The sequence below is a fragment of the Leptodactylus fuscus genome, chromosome 5 (assembly GCF_031893055.1).
Source record: "Leptodactylus fuscus isolate aLepFus1 chromosome 5, aLepFus1.hap2, whole genome shotgun sequence".
NCBI classification, from domain to species: domain Eukaryota; kingdom Metazoa; phylum Chordata; class Amphibia; order Anura; family Leptodactylidae; genus Leptodactylus; species Leptodactylus fuscus.
The window spans coordinates 196,221,246-196,233,840 of NC_134269.1; the positions used below are offsets into that span (position 1 = coordinate 196,221,246).

The 12,595-nt window shown below is 41.7% G+C and overlaps 1 protein-coding gene across 1 annotated transcript in view; it reads right to left on the reverse strand.

Moving 5' to 3' along the window:
• Positions 1-12,595, reverse strand: part of ATP10B (ATPase phospholipid transporting 10B (putative)) — a 78,171-nt gene that overhangs the window by 27,248 nt on the left and 38,328 nt on the right. Inside the window, exons 4-8 of the mRNA XM_075275004.1 lie at positions 11,971-12,077; positions 6,582-6,713; positions 5,635-5,762; positions 5,255-5,507; positions 3,691-3,920 (exon numbers count right to left, since the gene is read on the reverse strand). Coding sequence (XP_075131105.1) covers positions 3,691-3,920; positions 5,255-5,507; positions 5,635-5,762; positions 6,582-6,713; positions 11,971-12,077 — 850 coding nt within the window. The remainder of the gene's footprint in view (positions 1-3,690; positions 3,921-5,254; positions 5,508-5,634; positions 5,763-6,581; positions 6,714-11,970; positions 12,078-12,595) is intronic.

A 12,595-nucleotide genomic window follows, 5' to 3' on the forward strand; every position in this document is an offset into this window, starting at 1 on the left:
ATTGCTAAGATCTGACTCCTAGAAACTTTTCTGCTTTTGGCTGAGTTTACACGTTGTGCGTCACACAGGCAATTACTGCGGTCTTGTAATGCGGTTTTTGGCCGAGGGCCAATAAATGCATCACAAAACTTTGGTAAGTCACAGTAAAGTACTTGCATGTTTGCCACCACATTGGGTGAACCCAGTCTACAGCTGGATTCATACACGGGAGAGGAGCCAAGCAGAAAATTGTGAACTATACAATGAATACTAAATAAAAATATTGATTCATTTATTATGATTTCTGGTGAATTTTTCAGAAGGGTTAGGCCTGGTTCACATCTCCATTTGGTATTCCGTTCAGGGAGTCCACTTGGGCACCCCCTGGACGAATACCAAACGCATTAAAAAGAGGTTAGCAAATAAACCACATGGACCCCTAAACTATAATGGGGTCTGAGTGTTTTCTGCGCAGTGTCTGCACAAATCATGTGGAAAGTGCTGCTTGGAATACCGAATGCAGATGTGAACCAGGCCCCATAAACAGATAATCTTGGGATTATTCAAGCCTGCATGGGGGGGATTAGGAGAGGCGAAGGCTATCTAAGGGCTAGTTCACATGGGGCAAGATAGGGCAGATTTTGGTGCAGAATCCACGTCAAATTCCGCCCCATCACAATAGAGGTCTATGCAGACCTTGAGCGATCTTTTTCCACTAGCAGTTTGTTCCCGCTCACGGAAAAAAGAAGCGAGCTGCCCTTTCTTGAGGCAAATGCCACGGCGGAAACTGCCGCGATGCGTCTGCATCAAGACAATCCCTCCGCACTAGGTCCATTCATTTGGGCCAACTCTGGAGCAGCAAGCCGCGACTGTCGGAAGCTGCGACATTCTGATTCTGATGTGCTTCCTGTGTCAAAATCAGGACCAACATACGCAGTCACTAGCCCCATGTGAACTAGCCCTTAAAGGCCATTTAAAGTGGACCTAAACTTTAATTTTCTGACAGCATTTGTGTCATTAGTACATTTTGTAATATTCATTATTAATGGATTTTGGCTCCTTTCCCCCCTGCGAGTAAAGGGGAGAATGGGTGTAATATAGAGAAGCTGAGGCTGGTAAAGGATGGGACAAACACTTATATCTCAGCCATTATGAAATGGAGATATGAAAGATGACATTCTTGCACTTCTATTTTTATTATTTCCCAGTTAAAAACACAGTAAGGGCAGGTTCACACCAGTGCCCGATCTCCGTTTTGCAGGTTTCCATTTCCTGCCCAAGAAACTGGACAGGAGACAGAAACCGGCAGTCAGTTTTCAAACCCATTTTGAATGGGTTTGGAAAGTGTCCGGCCGTGAGCGCCGGTGAGTGTTTTGTGGTCTCCATGGTGAAACCGTTTTTTTTAAACCAGACACAAAGTCGGACATGCAGAGCTTTTTGTCCGGTTACAAAAAAAAACGGTTTCGCTGTGGAGACCACAAAACGCTCACCGGCACTCACTGCCATACACTGTCTGCCAAGTTTCCATCTTTTGTCGTCAGAAACGGGAACCTGAAAGCGGAGGCCGGGGCACAGATGTGATCCCGCCCACAGGGAACCTTCACACAGAGTTACGCTCCGCTCATTCTGAACATAAAACTCGTTCAGAATGAACGCGTAAAAACCAGAATCCATTGATTTCTATGGGTGCCGGCATACGCACATATCACATTGAAAGCAATAGGTAAAAAAGCCTCCCATTGATTTCAATGGTGAGCGTGCGTATGCCGCACCCATAGAAATCAATGGGATCTGTTTTTTACGCGCTCATTCTGAACGCGTTTTACGTTCAGAATGAACGGAGCTTAACTCTGAGTGAAGGTTCCCTTAGGATTGGAAGTAGCTGCATATAAATATCTCAGTCTCACCTGTCCTTGGTATATCTTGGTGAGAATCTCATCTTTCATATGACACCAGAACCACAGTTCCATGTCATATCATGCTCGAGATATATGTCCGAAGTCATCTCCCTCCAGCCGCACCTTCTATGTATTATACCTGTACCCACCATACTTACAGTCAGAAGAAGTAAGGATTTCTACTGCCAGTAACAGCAGAAAGAATACAGAGGGGACAGAAAGTGGATTTCAGCCCAGAACTTCATGGAAAGGAGCCAAAATATTACAAAATGTATTAATTACACAAATGCTGGCAGAAAATCAAAAGTTGTTCGAAAGTTTAGTTACGCTTTAAAGGCAGGTTACTTGCATTGTGGTTTGGCTGCTGCTGTTTTTGGCATACACCCCAGTTATACAATATTAATGAAAGAAGAAGTTGTGACGCTTTTATGTACAAACTACATTTACAAGTGCTATGGGTCTAGTCTAGCTGTAGATTTTACTTTTTTGTGTTACTTTTACCTTTGACTTCCATAATGCATTATAAGAATATTTACGCTTCCTTGATAGTGCTCAAGAAACTCGTAAAGACGACAAGTTTTGAGAGAAGCTGCATTATATATTCAATAGATATCGGCTATGCTGTTAAATGTTGCATCAAGAAAGCTCTGGTTGTCTTCACTGCTATTTATATTCTATTTTCAAAAAACAAAAAACTTTAGCTGTAAAGTCACATATTACATGACTACCCTACTGGCTAACCCAATCTACATACACAGAATCCTATGCATGCCAGCTTAGTTAGCGTGGTGGAGATGATGCCATTCATAGTGTCACAGTGAAGCTTCTGACTACTGCTGATACTAATGGATAGAGGAAAGACCCAGGACTCCAGCCCTGCAAGAACATAGTGCTAACCAGTTAGCCGCCATGCTGCCTACTGTATGTTTACTCCTCACACAATTGGTTAGCTACCATGCTGTCAATGTTTACCCCTTACACAATTGGTTAGCCACCATTCTGTCTACATTTTCCCCTTATGCCAAATCTTTGTCGGTAATCCATTTGGGGGAGTCCACATGGGGACCCCCCGAATGGACTACCAAATGCATTTGCAAGTGGTGTGCAGTGAAAGCACACGGAGTCCATAGACTATAATGGGGTCCGTGTGCTTTCCACACGGTCTCCGCACGAAACATGTGGACAGGAAAGTAGATCATGATCTACTTTTCTGTCCGCGTGCTCCATGCGGACACCGCGCAGAGAGCACACGGACCCTATCATAGTCTATGGAGTTCATGTGCTTTCACTGCACAACGGTTGCCAGAGCGCTTGGTATTCCATTCGGGGGTCCCCACGCGGACTCTCCGAACAGATTACCAAACATAGATGTGAACTAACCCTAATACAGTTGGTTAGCTTCCATGCTGCCTATGTCTGCCCCTTACACAATTGGTTAGCTACCATGCTGTCTATGTTTGCATCTTACACAATTGGTTAGATACCATGTCCCTGTGTTTGATCCTTACACAATTGGTTATCTACCATGCTGCCTATGTCTGCCCCTTACACAATTGGTTATCTACCATGCTGCCTATGTTCGCCTCTTACACAAATAGGTTACAATATAAACTTAGGGGTAACTAGTACTAAGCCTTGCTCTTTTAGGATGAAACAAGGATTCATTTTTCTTGCCCGTTGAAAATCATGTGCAAGCTAAGTTAATCTAAGTGTGCACGTGTATAGGGGAAGTTAGGAGGAATATCTGTGACCCAAACATGTTACCAGCTTTCGAAAAATGCATGATATGTTTAAGAAAAAACAAAAAACTTACAATGGGACTGCTAAAAGCCACTTGGGAAATGTCAAAACGTCCTTCTGATTTTTTCCTGAAGTGTCCTTGGATATTTGGTCTTGCGCTCTGGCACCGTCTCAGAGCTCTGGTGCCTTTATGCCTCACGGTGGACTGGTTATCTTCAGCTCTGGTGTCTATTGGAAAGTTTCTGAATCGGGTCAGATCTTCATCTTCAAATTCTTCTTCTGTGTAAGTTTCCAGACGTTTTGCTGTGAATAAGAAATGAACGGAATATTCATTTGCTAATTAAAATCATGGCTGGAAATGTGGACTTGTCCTCTCTGTATGGCTGACTTGTTAAGAAAAAAACAAGCAAAACAGAATTTCTTGATAATCTCTTGAGTTTGTTTTATGACAAGAGACACATTGTGATCGTAGAAAACTTCTGCTCGACTGTGTCTCACAGTAAGGGTGGCAGAGCTATTGCAAACACTTAAAACATCTGTTATACTTTTGTCTATTTGGATTTGGTATATTTATCTACCACCCGATATCGAGAACGCAGACGATGTGTCTTTTATGCTAGATCCTCCAGCAAACTAAAGAATGGAAAAGCTGATGGCCGCAGTTGTTAAGGATATGGTATAAAAGTAAAGTATTACAAGAAATTAATGAAGCAGAAAAAGATTACATTCAAGAGAATCTGTCATCTCTCCGAATATATAATAAGTACTTGTTCGCTATAATGTAACAATTCTGAAGAATCTTTTCTTTGAACCGTGCATTGTGCTATTCCTTCTAGAAATTTATAGGAAAAATTGCCAAGTGCATGCTACCAGATCCGGTTGTGTTCCTACACGCTGACACTGTCCAATCAGTGCTGCCGATGCTGGACACACCCCCTTGACAAATGGAATTGTAACACCCAGTATGTTTTTCATAGATTTTCAGAAGAAATAGTAAAGGAATGGCAAAACTCTAGAGTTCTAATAAAAGATACTCAAAAATAATTTTATTGGAACTACAAGTATGAACTAAGACAACCTGGAGGGATGACATGATCCTCCTTAAGAAAACTAAGGCCTCTGTCCGGGGGAGTCCGAATGAGGACTACCGGAATACCTATCGCAAGTGCAAGTGGTGTGCCAGTAAAAGCACACAGACCCCACAGACTATAATGAGGTCTGTGTGCTTACCACCAGATCTCCACAGGGATCATGCGGACAGGAAAATAGTTCACAACCTACTTTCCTGCCCACATGATTCATGCGGGCAGTGCGCAGCAAGCACACGGACCCCGCTTGCAGTTGCGTTTGGTATTCCCTTCAGGGAGGGGTCCCCATTCGGACTCCCCGAACGGAATACCGAACTCAGATGTGAACTAAGGGTAAGACAATTCCCAGTAAAAGACAACATAGTAATGGATAGGAAATGGTGTAGAGTAAAAGGAAAAGCAGATAAGGGGTCTATCCCAAACCACATGCACCAATAATTTTCTATACTATTCCTCTCTCGAACCCCAAGTAAAGCAATGCAGATTCTCCATAAATTTCTTAAGGCCGGGTTAGGTTGTTTATCCCTTGCAATGACAGCAATAACTCACCGTTTTCCTGATGTGAAAACTCATTTCCTACAATTGTGCATCTGCGGAACACCATTTTATTTTCCGTCAAAGTACCAGTTTTGTCTGAGAAGATGTACTGGATTTGTCCAAGATCCTCTGTGATGTTTAATGCCCGACACTGCACGGATAAGTCAATTTCTTCATCATATAAATCAAGGTCATTATGTATAAAGAAGATCTGGCCAAGTTTCACCAGTTCAATCGATACATATAGAGAAATTGGAATCAAGATCTGTAAGAAAACATGGCTTTATCTCATTAAAATGCAATGTATCATTGTATGTGAGAATTTTGAGGAATGAGCCATAATGGGGATTATACTGTTGAAGGTGGTTTACAATTGAATAAACTCGACTTACCTGCAGCAGGATAATCATAGTAAGGAACATGTAAAAAGCAGCAAGAGCCGGAGCAGTATAACTTCCATCAGGATTTGGAACATCAAATAAAGGATGTATTACAAACTTACGATACCAAAGGCCATGACCTGAAAAACAAATACAATTTTAGTAAATTTTACATTTTTGCATTTACAACGGGGGGCAAAAAACACCCGTTCTCAGTGGTCAGACCCCCATTGATCAGCTATTTATTCTCTATACGATGGATACAGGATAAATATTTTTGCATGACTTGTAAGGCTAAAATCACATATTAAATTTTTGGTGCAGTTTTTTGAGCCAAAGCCAGAACCGGCTTTAAGGCTGAGACCCCACGTTGCGAAAACCCAGCTTTTTTCTTTTTGTTGCAGATTTTGTTGCGTTCTTTGTAGCCAAAACCAAGTATGTCTACAAAAGGAATGGGTAATATATAGGAAATTATACTTCTTCCTTCTGCTCAATCCACTCCTGACTTTGGTTTGAAAAATTGCAACAAAATCTGCAACAAAAAAAGCTGCGTTTTCACAAAGCGGATATTGCTTCATAGTCCGTCTTTGCTAGGAACACGAGATGCTTCTGCCATAATCTGTCCAGAAATGTATTTATATCAGAATTAGGGTTGAGCCAATCTTGAGATTTCAGGATCGATTTTAAAATCCAATTTCCGATCATTTTCCAGCCGATCCCGATCGTGAAAGTCGCTTGATCGACGATCGGAATCCGATCTTTTCCGATCCTGATCGCTCAACCCTATCAATGATATATACATGAATACGGTTGAGCCGATCTTGATATAACCTCTGACCTCGATCCCACCGGAAAAGATCCCGATCGCTCAGCCCTAATTAGAATATAGAATAATTAAAAAGCTGTATGACTAAACAGAAAACAGGCTAAATGTAAAAAAAAAGTTGTAAAATATTAACCTATCGCTCCAATGAGGCACATGATGATGAGGATGGCGACACAGAAGAATACATTGATGTTCATCCGTCTTTCCAGTTTGCTACGCTTGTAACGTGGACCGCTGTTGTTCAGCATCGCCTTGGTCTCATGCCCTTGGGAAGAAAAGATACAAATAGCAGGATTTTAATAACTATCTTTCTATATGGATGCATTTTACATAGCGGGCTCAGCATGGAGCCGCCTGCTGATTCTTAGCAATCAAGAACAATCAAGTGTTTTAATTAACCATTTTGACCCAATAAAGCAACTTTTTATGGCAAGATTTGCATGTCGCCTTTTTTAAGACTTTTTCTTCTTCAGATCTAGATTACTTGTCTAATTATAACATAACTATTGTGGATTTAAGACTAATGAAAATTATGTTAGAATTCATTACACATTCAACCCAGATTTTACAATAATATGCTATATAAGAATGGGCTACAAAAAAGAAACTCTAAAAAGAAACTTCTGATTTTGCCTAATTTACCTAAATTATTGTAGGAAAAACTAGGTGTTTAGTAAATATTCAACCCACAGCCACTGTGTTCCTTCCACCATCCCACCATGCACGCTGTCTATATGTCCTCAATGGACAAGGGTAAGGACAAGACGTGGCCAGACACCTCAGAGAAAGAAGATCGGGCTTGTTGAAATTGGAACCATTTCTACCCATTATGCAGGGCTATGCTGTCCATCTTTTCAGACATAATTTTTGCTGATTCAGCACTACGCTTCCTTTTTGGAAATGGGAAAAAAAACAGAGTGGCTTTGAGAATTGGCCCCTATGTTTTCACTAGATTGAGAAACTGGAGCAACTTTTTACTGTGCATTCATGATGCCTGGAGAGTGACCCAGTTCTTGGATGCCATGCTTCTGATGTTACTCTGCGTTTGCACCGCCAGGGAGTGATGACCTGATCTCCATTGTTTGTGTATTTTGTACATGTTTTTGACAAACATTCATTAGTCTGGTTTACCTGTATGATGAAATCTTCGCACATGTATAACTCAGGCTACAGGGCTATACATTACTCATAGCATACCATTGTAAATATTAACTTGCCCTAAGTTAGTCATCATTAGCTCACCAATGCTATATGATTAGTCTGTCTCATAGAATCCAAGGGGAACCTGTCACTAGAATGGTTCTTAATCCCGCTATATAGAGTATTGCACTTACAAAGTGGCAAGTAGGAGCCTATTGTCATTAGGGTTGAGCGATTGGGATCGGAAAAGATTGAATTCCGATCACCGATCGAGTAAATTTCACGATCGCGATCGGAATTCCAATCCCGATCTTCTCCGGCGGAATTGAGGTCAGAGGTTATCTCAAGATCGGCTCAACCATAATCATGTATATACCATAAATAGGGTTGAGCGATCGGGATCCGATCGAGCAAATTTCAAGATCGGGATCGGCTGGAAAATGATTGGAAATCGGATTTTAAAATCGATCCTGAAATCTCAAGATCGGCTCAGCCCTAATTGTCATATATGTGCTACCTTTCTGTGTGTGCCCCTAGCAATTCAAAAGGGTTCACCTGGGAGACCTGTAATGACTCCATGTTTGGCAAGTGACCGGTGGCTGACCATAGGGGTCACATGAATAATATATTGCACTTAAGCAACGACCAGCAGAGACCACCAAAATGAGAAAAGAAAGAAGAGGGGAATATGGGTCTTTTTTACCCTACTATTGGGTAAATTCTTATAAATTCTAAAAAACTATTTTAGGGTCCCTGCTTGGCTTTTGAGGAATGTGACTAGAATGAGTAGTTATAGACTAGTATCTAATATGAGCAGGTCAGTTTGGGACCCTGTGGCGGCCATGGGTAGTGTTTCGGTGTCATCCAAGTTCTCTAATCTATTCTCATGATTCTCTTTGGTCCCCCCTCCCCTCTGCCCTGGCAACCGCTGCCCTTTCTTCTCGTTTCCTCCCTCGATGTCTGTGTGCCTCCCGATGTCTTTTTGTCTCCCCTCTCCCTCTTTCTCTTACCCCTGTTCTTCTCCTTCCTTGCCTGTTTTTGGACTTGCATGTCCACTAGCACCCTCTTGTTCGCACCATTGCCTGTATTCTGTACTGTGCATTTACCCTGTTTTTTTTTTTTGAAAAATTTAACTCTGGAGTAAAGAAGAGGCCTGAGGGACAAACACGCTGTTTCTTGCAGTCTTCACTGCCTATAGTAACTCACCATAGTGCTTTTCCAACATGAGTGGCAGCGCTCCTTAAAGAAAGCTGCTGGTATAACTTTCACTAGTGTATTTATTAATAAAGTGAAATTAAATAAATGTTTTTTTTTTTTTTTTTAATTCCGTAAAAATGGAATTTTTAAAGCTAACATTTTCTCTTTTTTATAATTGGTTCACGCATTAATAGGTCATTGGTAAGTAAGCTAGAAAAAGACGTGACCTCGAGAGTCTTCGGTGTGGGTGGCGGCAGCTGGACATTGCTGCAGCGCTTCATCAAGTGGACTAAATGTGATCATTACTGCCTATGCGATGCCCTCTGCTTGATCTCAGCAAGGTATAGCAGCGTCATTTATCTACCTCTAATTTCAGTCATGAACCATTTTCACTTGGCACTAGAAATACATTTAGCTGCTTCCCTACAGCAGGAATAAATACTATGGACGCCGATAGGAACTATCATGAAATAATGATATCAGCCACCGAGCAGGCCTGAATATAGGAGAGCGAGATAAGCCACAGTTATAAAAATAAAACAACGATTAGGAAATGAACGTATACATTACACGTGTTCAGATAGGGAGCGTGGCGTCTATGGAGGAGACTGTTCACTGCACTTATCTGGTTATGTCACGTATAAGTGCTAAATGTCACCGCCAAAAAGTAATTGGGACACTGGAGACTACAGCTTGAGTGTCTGTATTACTAAATATCAGATTTCCCTCCTTAACTGGAAATCTAAAAAAAATAGGGACAGGAGATAAAGTAAGATACTGACTGAGCTGTGGCCAGAAGAGTTCAGGATGGTGCGGGAAAGTTTGCTGCAATTCCCCTTTGGTTCAAGTTCCTGAGTGCCATTCCAAGGTTCAGAGATGGGTCATATGGCACAATTCCCAACATAAAATGCTACAATAAAGTCAGTGACAGGGCCGACTATTAACCCTATAATCAGGAACGCAGATAGGAATTTATGTATAGTGCGTCACAGGAACATGTGGTGCTATCCACTAAAGGGACCATCCAACAGTTAGGCTATTTGACATGACCATAGGCAGGCCGCTGGCCTTTATTGTACTAGCCATGCTTCCGCGGCCCCATTCATCCAATCGTGGAAGCACAACCACAAATCCGGACAGGAATACGACCTGTCCTGAGTTTTGTGGCTCGAAATGTTGGCCCGCACATGGAACCATGTAATACATGGTCGTGTGCGTGGGCCGTCAGAAATGAATGGGTCAGTATAGTATTTGGGAAAAACCCGGATATAAGATAAGATAATCCTTTAATAGTCCCACAGTGGGGAAATTTCAGTATGTTACAGCAGCATAATAATACAGATACAAGGGGCCACACGGTGGCTCAGTGGTTAGCACTGCAGCCTTGCAGCGCTGGAGTCCTGGTGTTCAAATCCCGCCAAGGGCATAAAACCATCTGCAAGGAGTTTGTATGTTCTCCCCGTGTTTGCATGGATTTCCATCCCATATTCCAAAGACATACTGATAGAGAAAAATGTACATTGTGAGCTCTATGTGGGGATCCAGATACAGGATAGTACACAGTAATATATTAAAGACGTAGACACACATATGCTGAGAAGAGAAGATATACTAGGAGTCCATAGCAGCTAATGAACAGAAGAAGAAAGAAGGAAGACTTCAGGATCATAATCATTAGTTCTCTGTGCGGAGTGATCTTCTCTTGGACTGATGTAGATTATACAGCCTGGTCGCGGTTGGAAGGAAGGTCCTGCGATAGCGCTCCTTCTCACACTTGGGGTGAAGCAGAAGGCCACTTACAGTGCTGCCAAGTGCCATCAAGGTCCCATACATGGGGTGGGATTTGTTCTCCCGCATGGAGGTCACCACAAACAGTATCCTTCTGTCACCCACAACCTGTACAGGGTCCAGGGGGCTCCCCAGGACAGAGCTGGCCCTTCTCATCAGCCTGTCAAGTCTATTTCTGTCCCTGGTTGATATACTGCTCCTCCAGCAGGCCACACTGAAAAAGATGGCTGAAGCAACCACAGAGTTGAAGAAGGCCCTAAGAAGTGGCCCCTGGACTCTGAAGGCCCTCAGCCTCCTGAGCAGGTAGAGCCTGCTGTGGCCTTGAACTAGCCCACGGTTGTCTACAAGAGGCCTTAGGCAAGATTCACACGACTTTGCCACTTGTCACACACCTACCTCAATGAAAATTTGGCAAGTCAATCGATTGAAAGGGCTTATTCACACAACAATGAATAACCACTGTGTAAAGTCCAGTTCTCAAACCGCCACAGCATGGTAGTTTTAAAACCTAAGACTGTCTACGGGTCTATTCACATGGCTATTTTTATGTCTATCAAAGTGGCCAAAAATAGAGCATATCGTTTTTTTTTTGACAGCTGTGAAAAGCGAACTGTCAGAGTCAGATTTATACAGTAATAGATAGAACATGTCCAATTCCCGTAGGTCTATCTGGCCATTGTATTGACTCGATGCCTCCCACTAATAAATGACACAATTTCTCCATGGGAATCTGTTGATGTAATTGAACTTTGTACAAGTATATTTTGGGAAAGTTCGTAATATGCTTAATAACCTATTTCTTAACATGTTCGCAGTGACGTTAAAAAAAGCACTGAAGGAAATATGAGGAAGTATTTGTCTATGGGAAGGGTGTTGAAATTGTCAGTAAGTGACTTGCTGCACCCATTTCACAATAGAAGATAAATGTATCTGGAACGTCAAGCGTCAGGAAATGTATTAAGTGCATACTTTCTTTTGTTGGAGTTTTTCATCATAGTAATTTAAAAAATTGCCATGTTGGCTAATGTGCTTGTTATCATCTTCTACAGTATATTACCAACAAATAGGAATGATATTGAAATTTTTTTTTTTTTTACTGGTGAACTGGACAATGGGCTGATCACCAAGTGTCCCAGTGTGAGGACCCCCAGCAACCAGGTCTAATGTGTGAAGAAACATTGCAAAGTGCTCAATTTTCCTACACTGCCCCCGCAGGCGAGATTTAGTATTACAAATGAATAATATGAGTAATTCCAGAATGATAGTCACTCCTTGTGATCACATTTCCTTTGACCAAGAGATGAAGATCTTAACTCTCCTCTATTACTATAACTCAAACTTCCCCAATATCGTATATAAAATGGGTTTGCAACTTGGACAACCGTATTTGTAATCACCTGCATAGACAACAACTCCGATGGCTTCTTCTGTATTTCGCACTGTGCATCCCCGTAGTAGAAGACTTTCAGTACCAAAACCTGTGCGTTGTCCATTGTTCTGATCCCTGCAAATAAACATAAAGATAGCTAAAGTGGGAAATTCTAATAATAATTTCATTGAATCGAAATGAGTTTCCATTTTATTGTAGTAGTCTAAGCTGAAGCCTAAATCCTGGACGGTCATGGGTTATGTCGAAAGAACCTACTTCCCCAAGGTGACTCAGATATATTATATCTATCTATCTATCTATCTATCTATCTATCTATCTATCTATCTTTTTATATTATATATGAAATATTATATGCACATGGAGACATGAACTTGCTCCCTATCCTTGCCTGCGGGGAAACACTTTATAAATTCTCGCCATGGATCCCAGTGCATTGCTTTAAAACGCAGCAACTGATAAAGACCTGTTTATAGACATGGCCTTTAACATACTTGATATGTTTTATGGCTTTCTCATTGTGTGAGGCATTAGGAGGAGAGCAAAACAACAATTGGTGCCTGGCATAGTATTGAAAGGTAATAAGGAAGGTACAAAGTCTTCTCAGATAAATAACATTGACATCAATACACAAG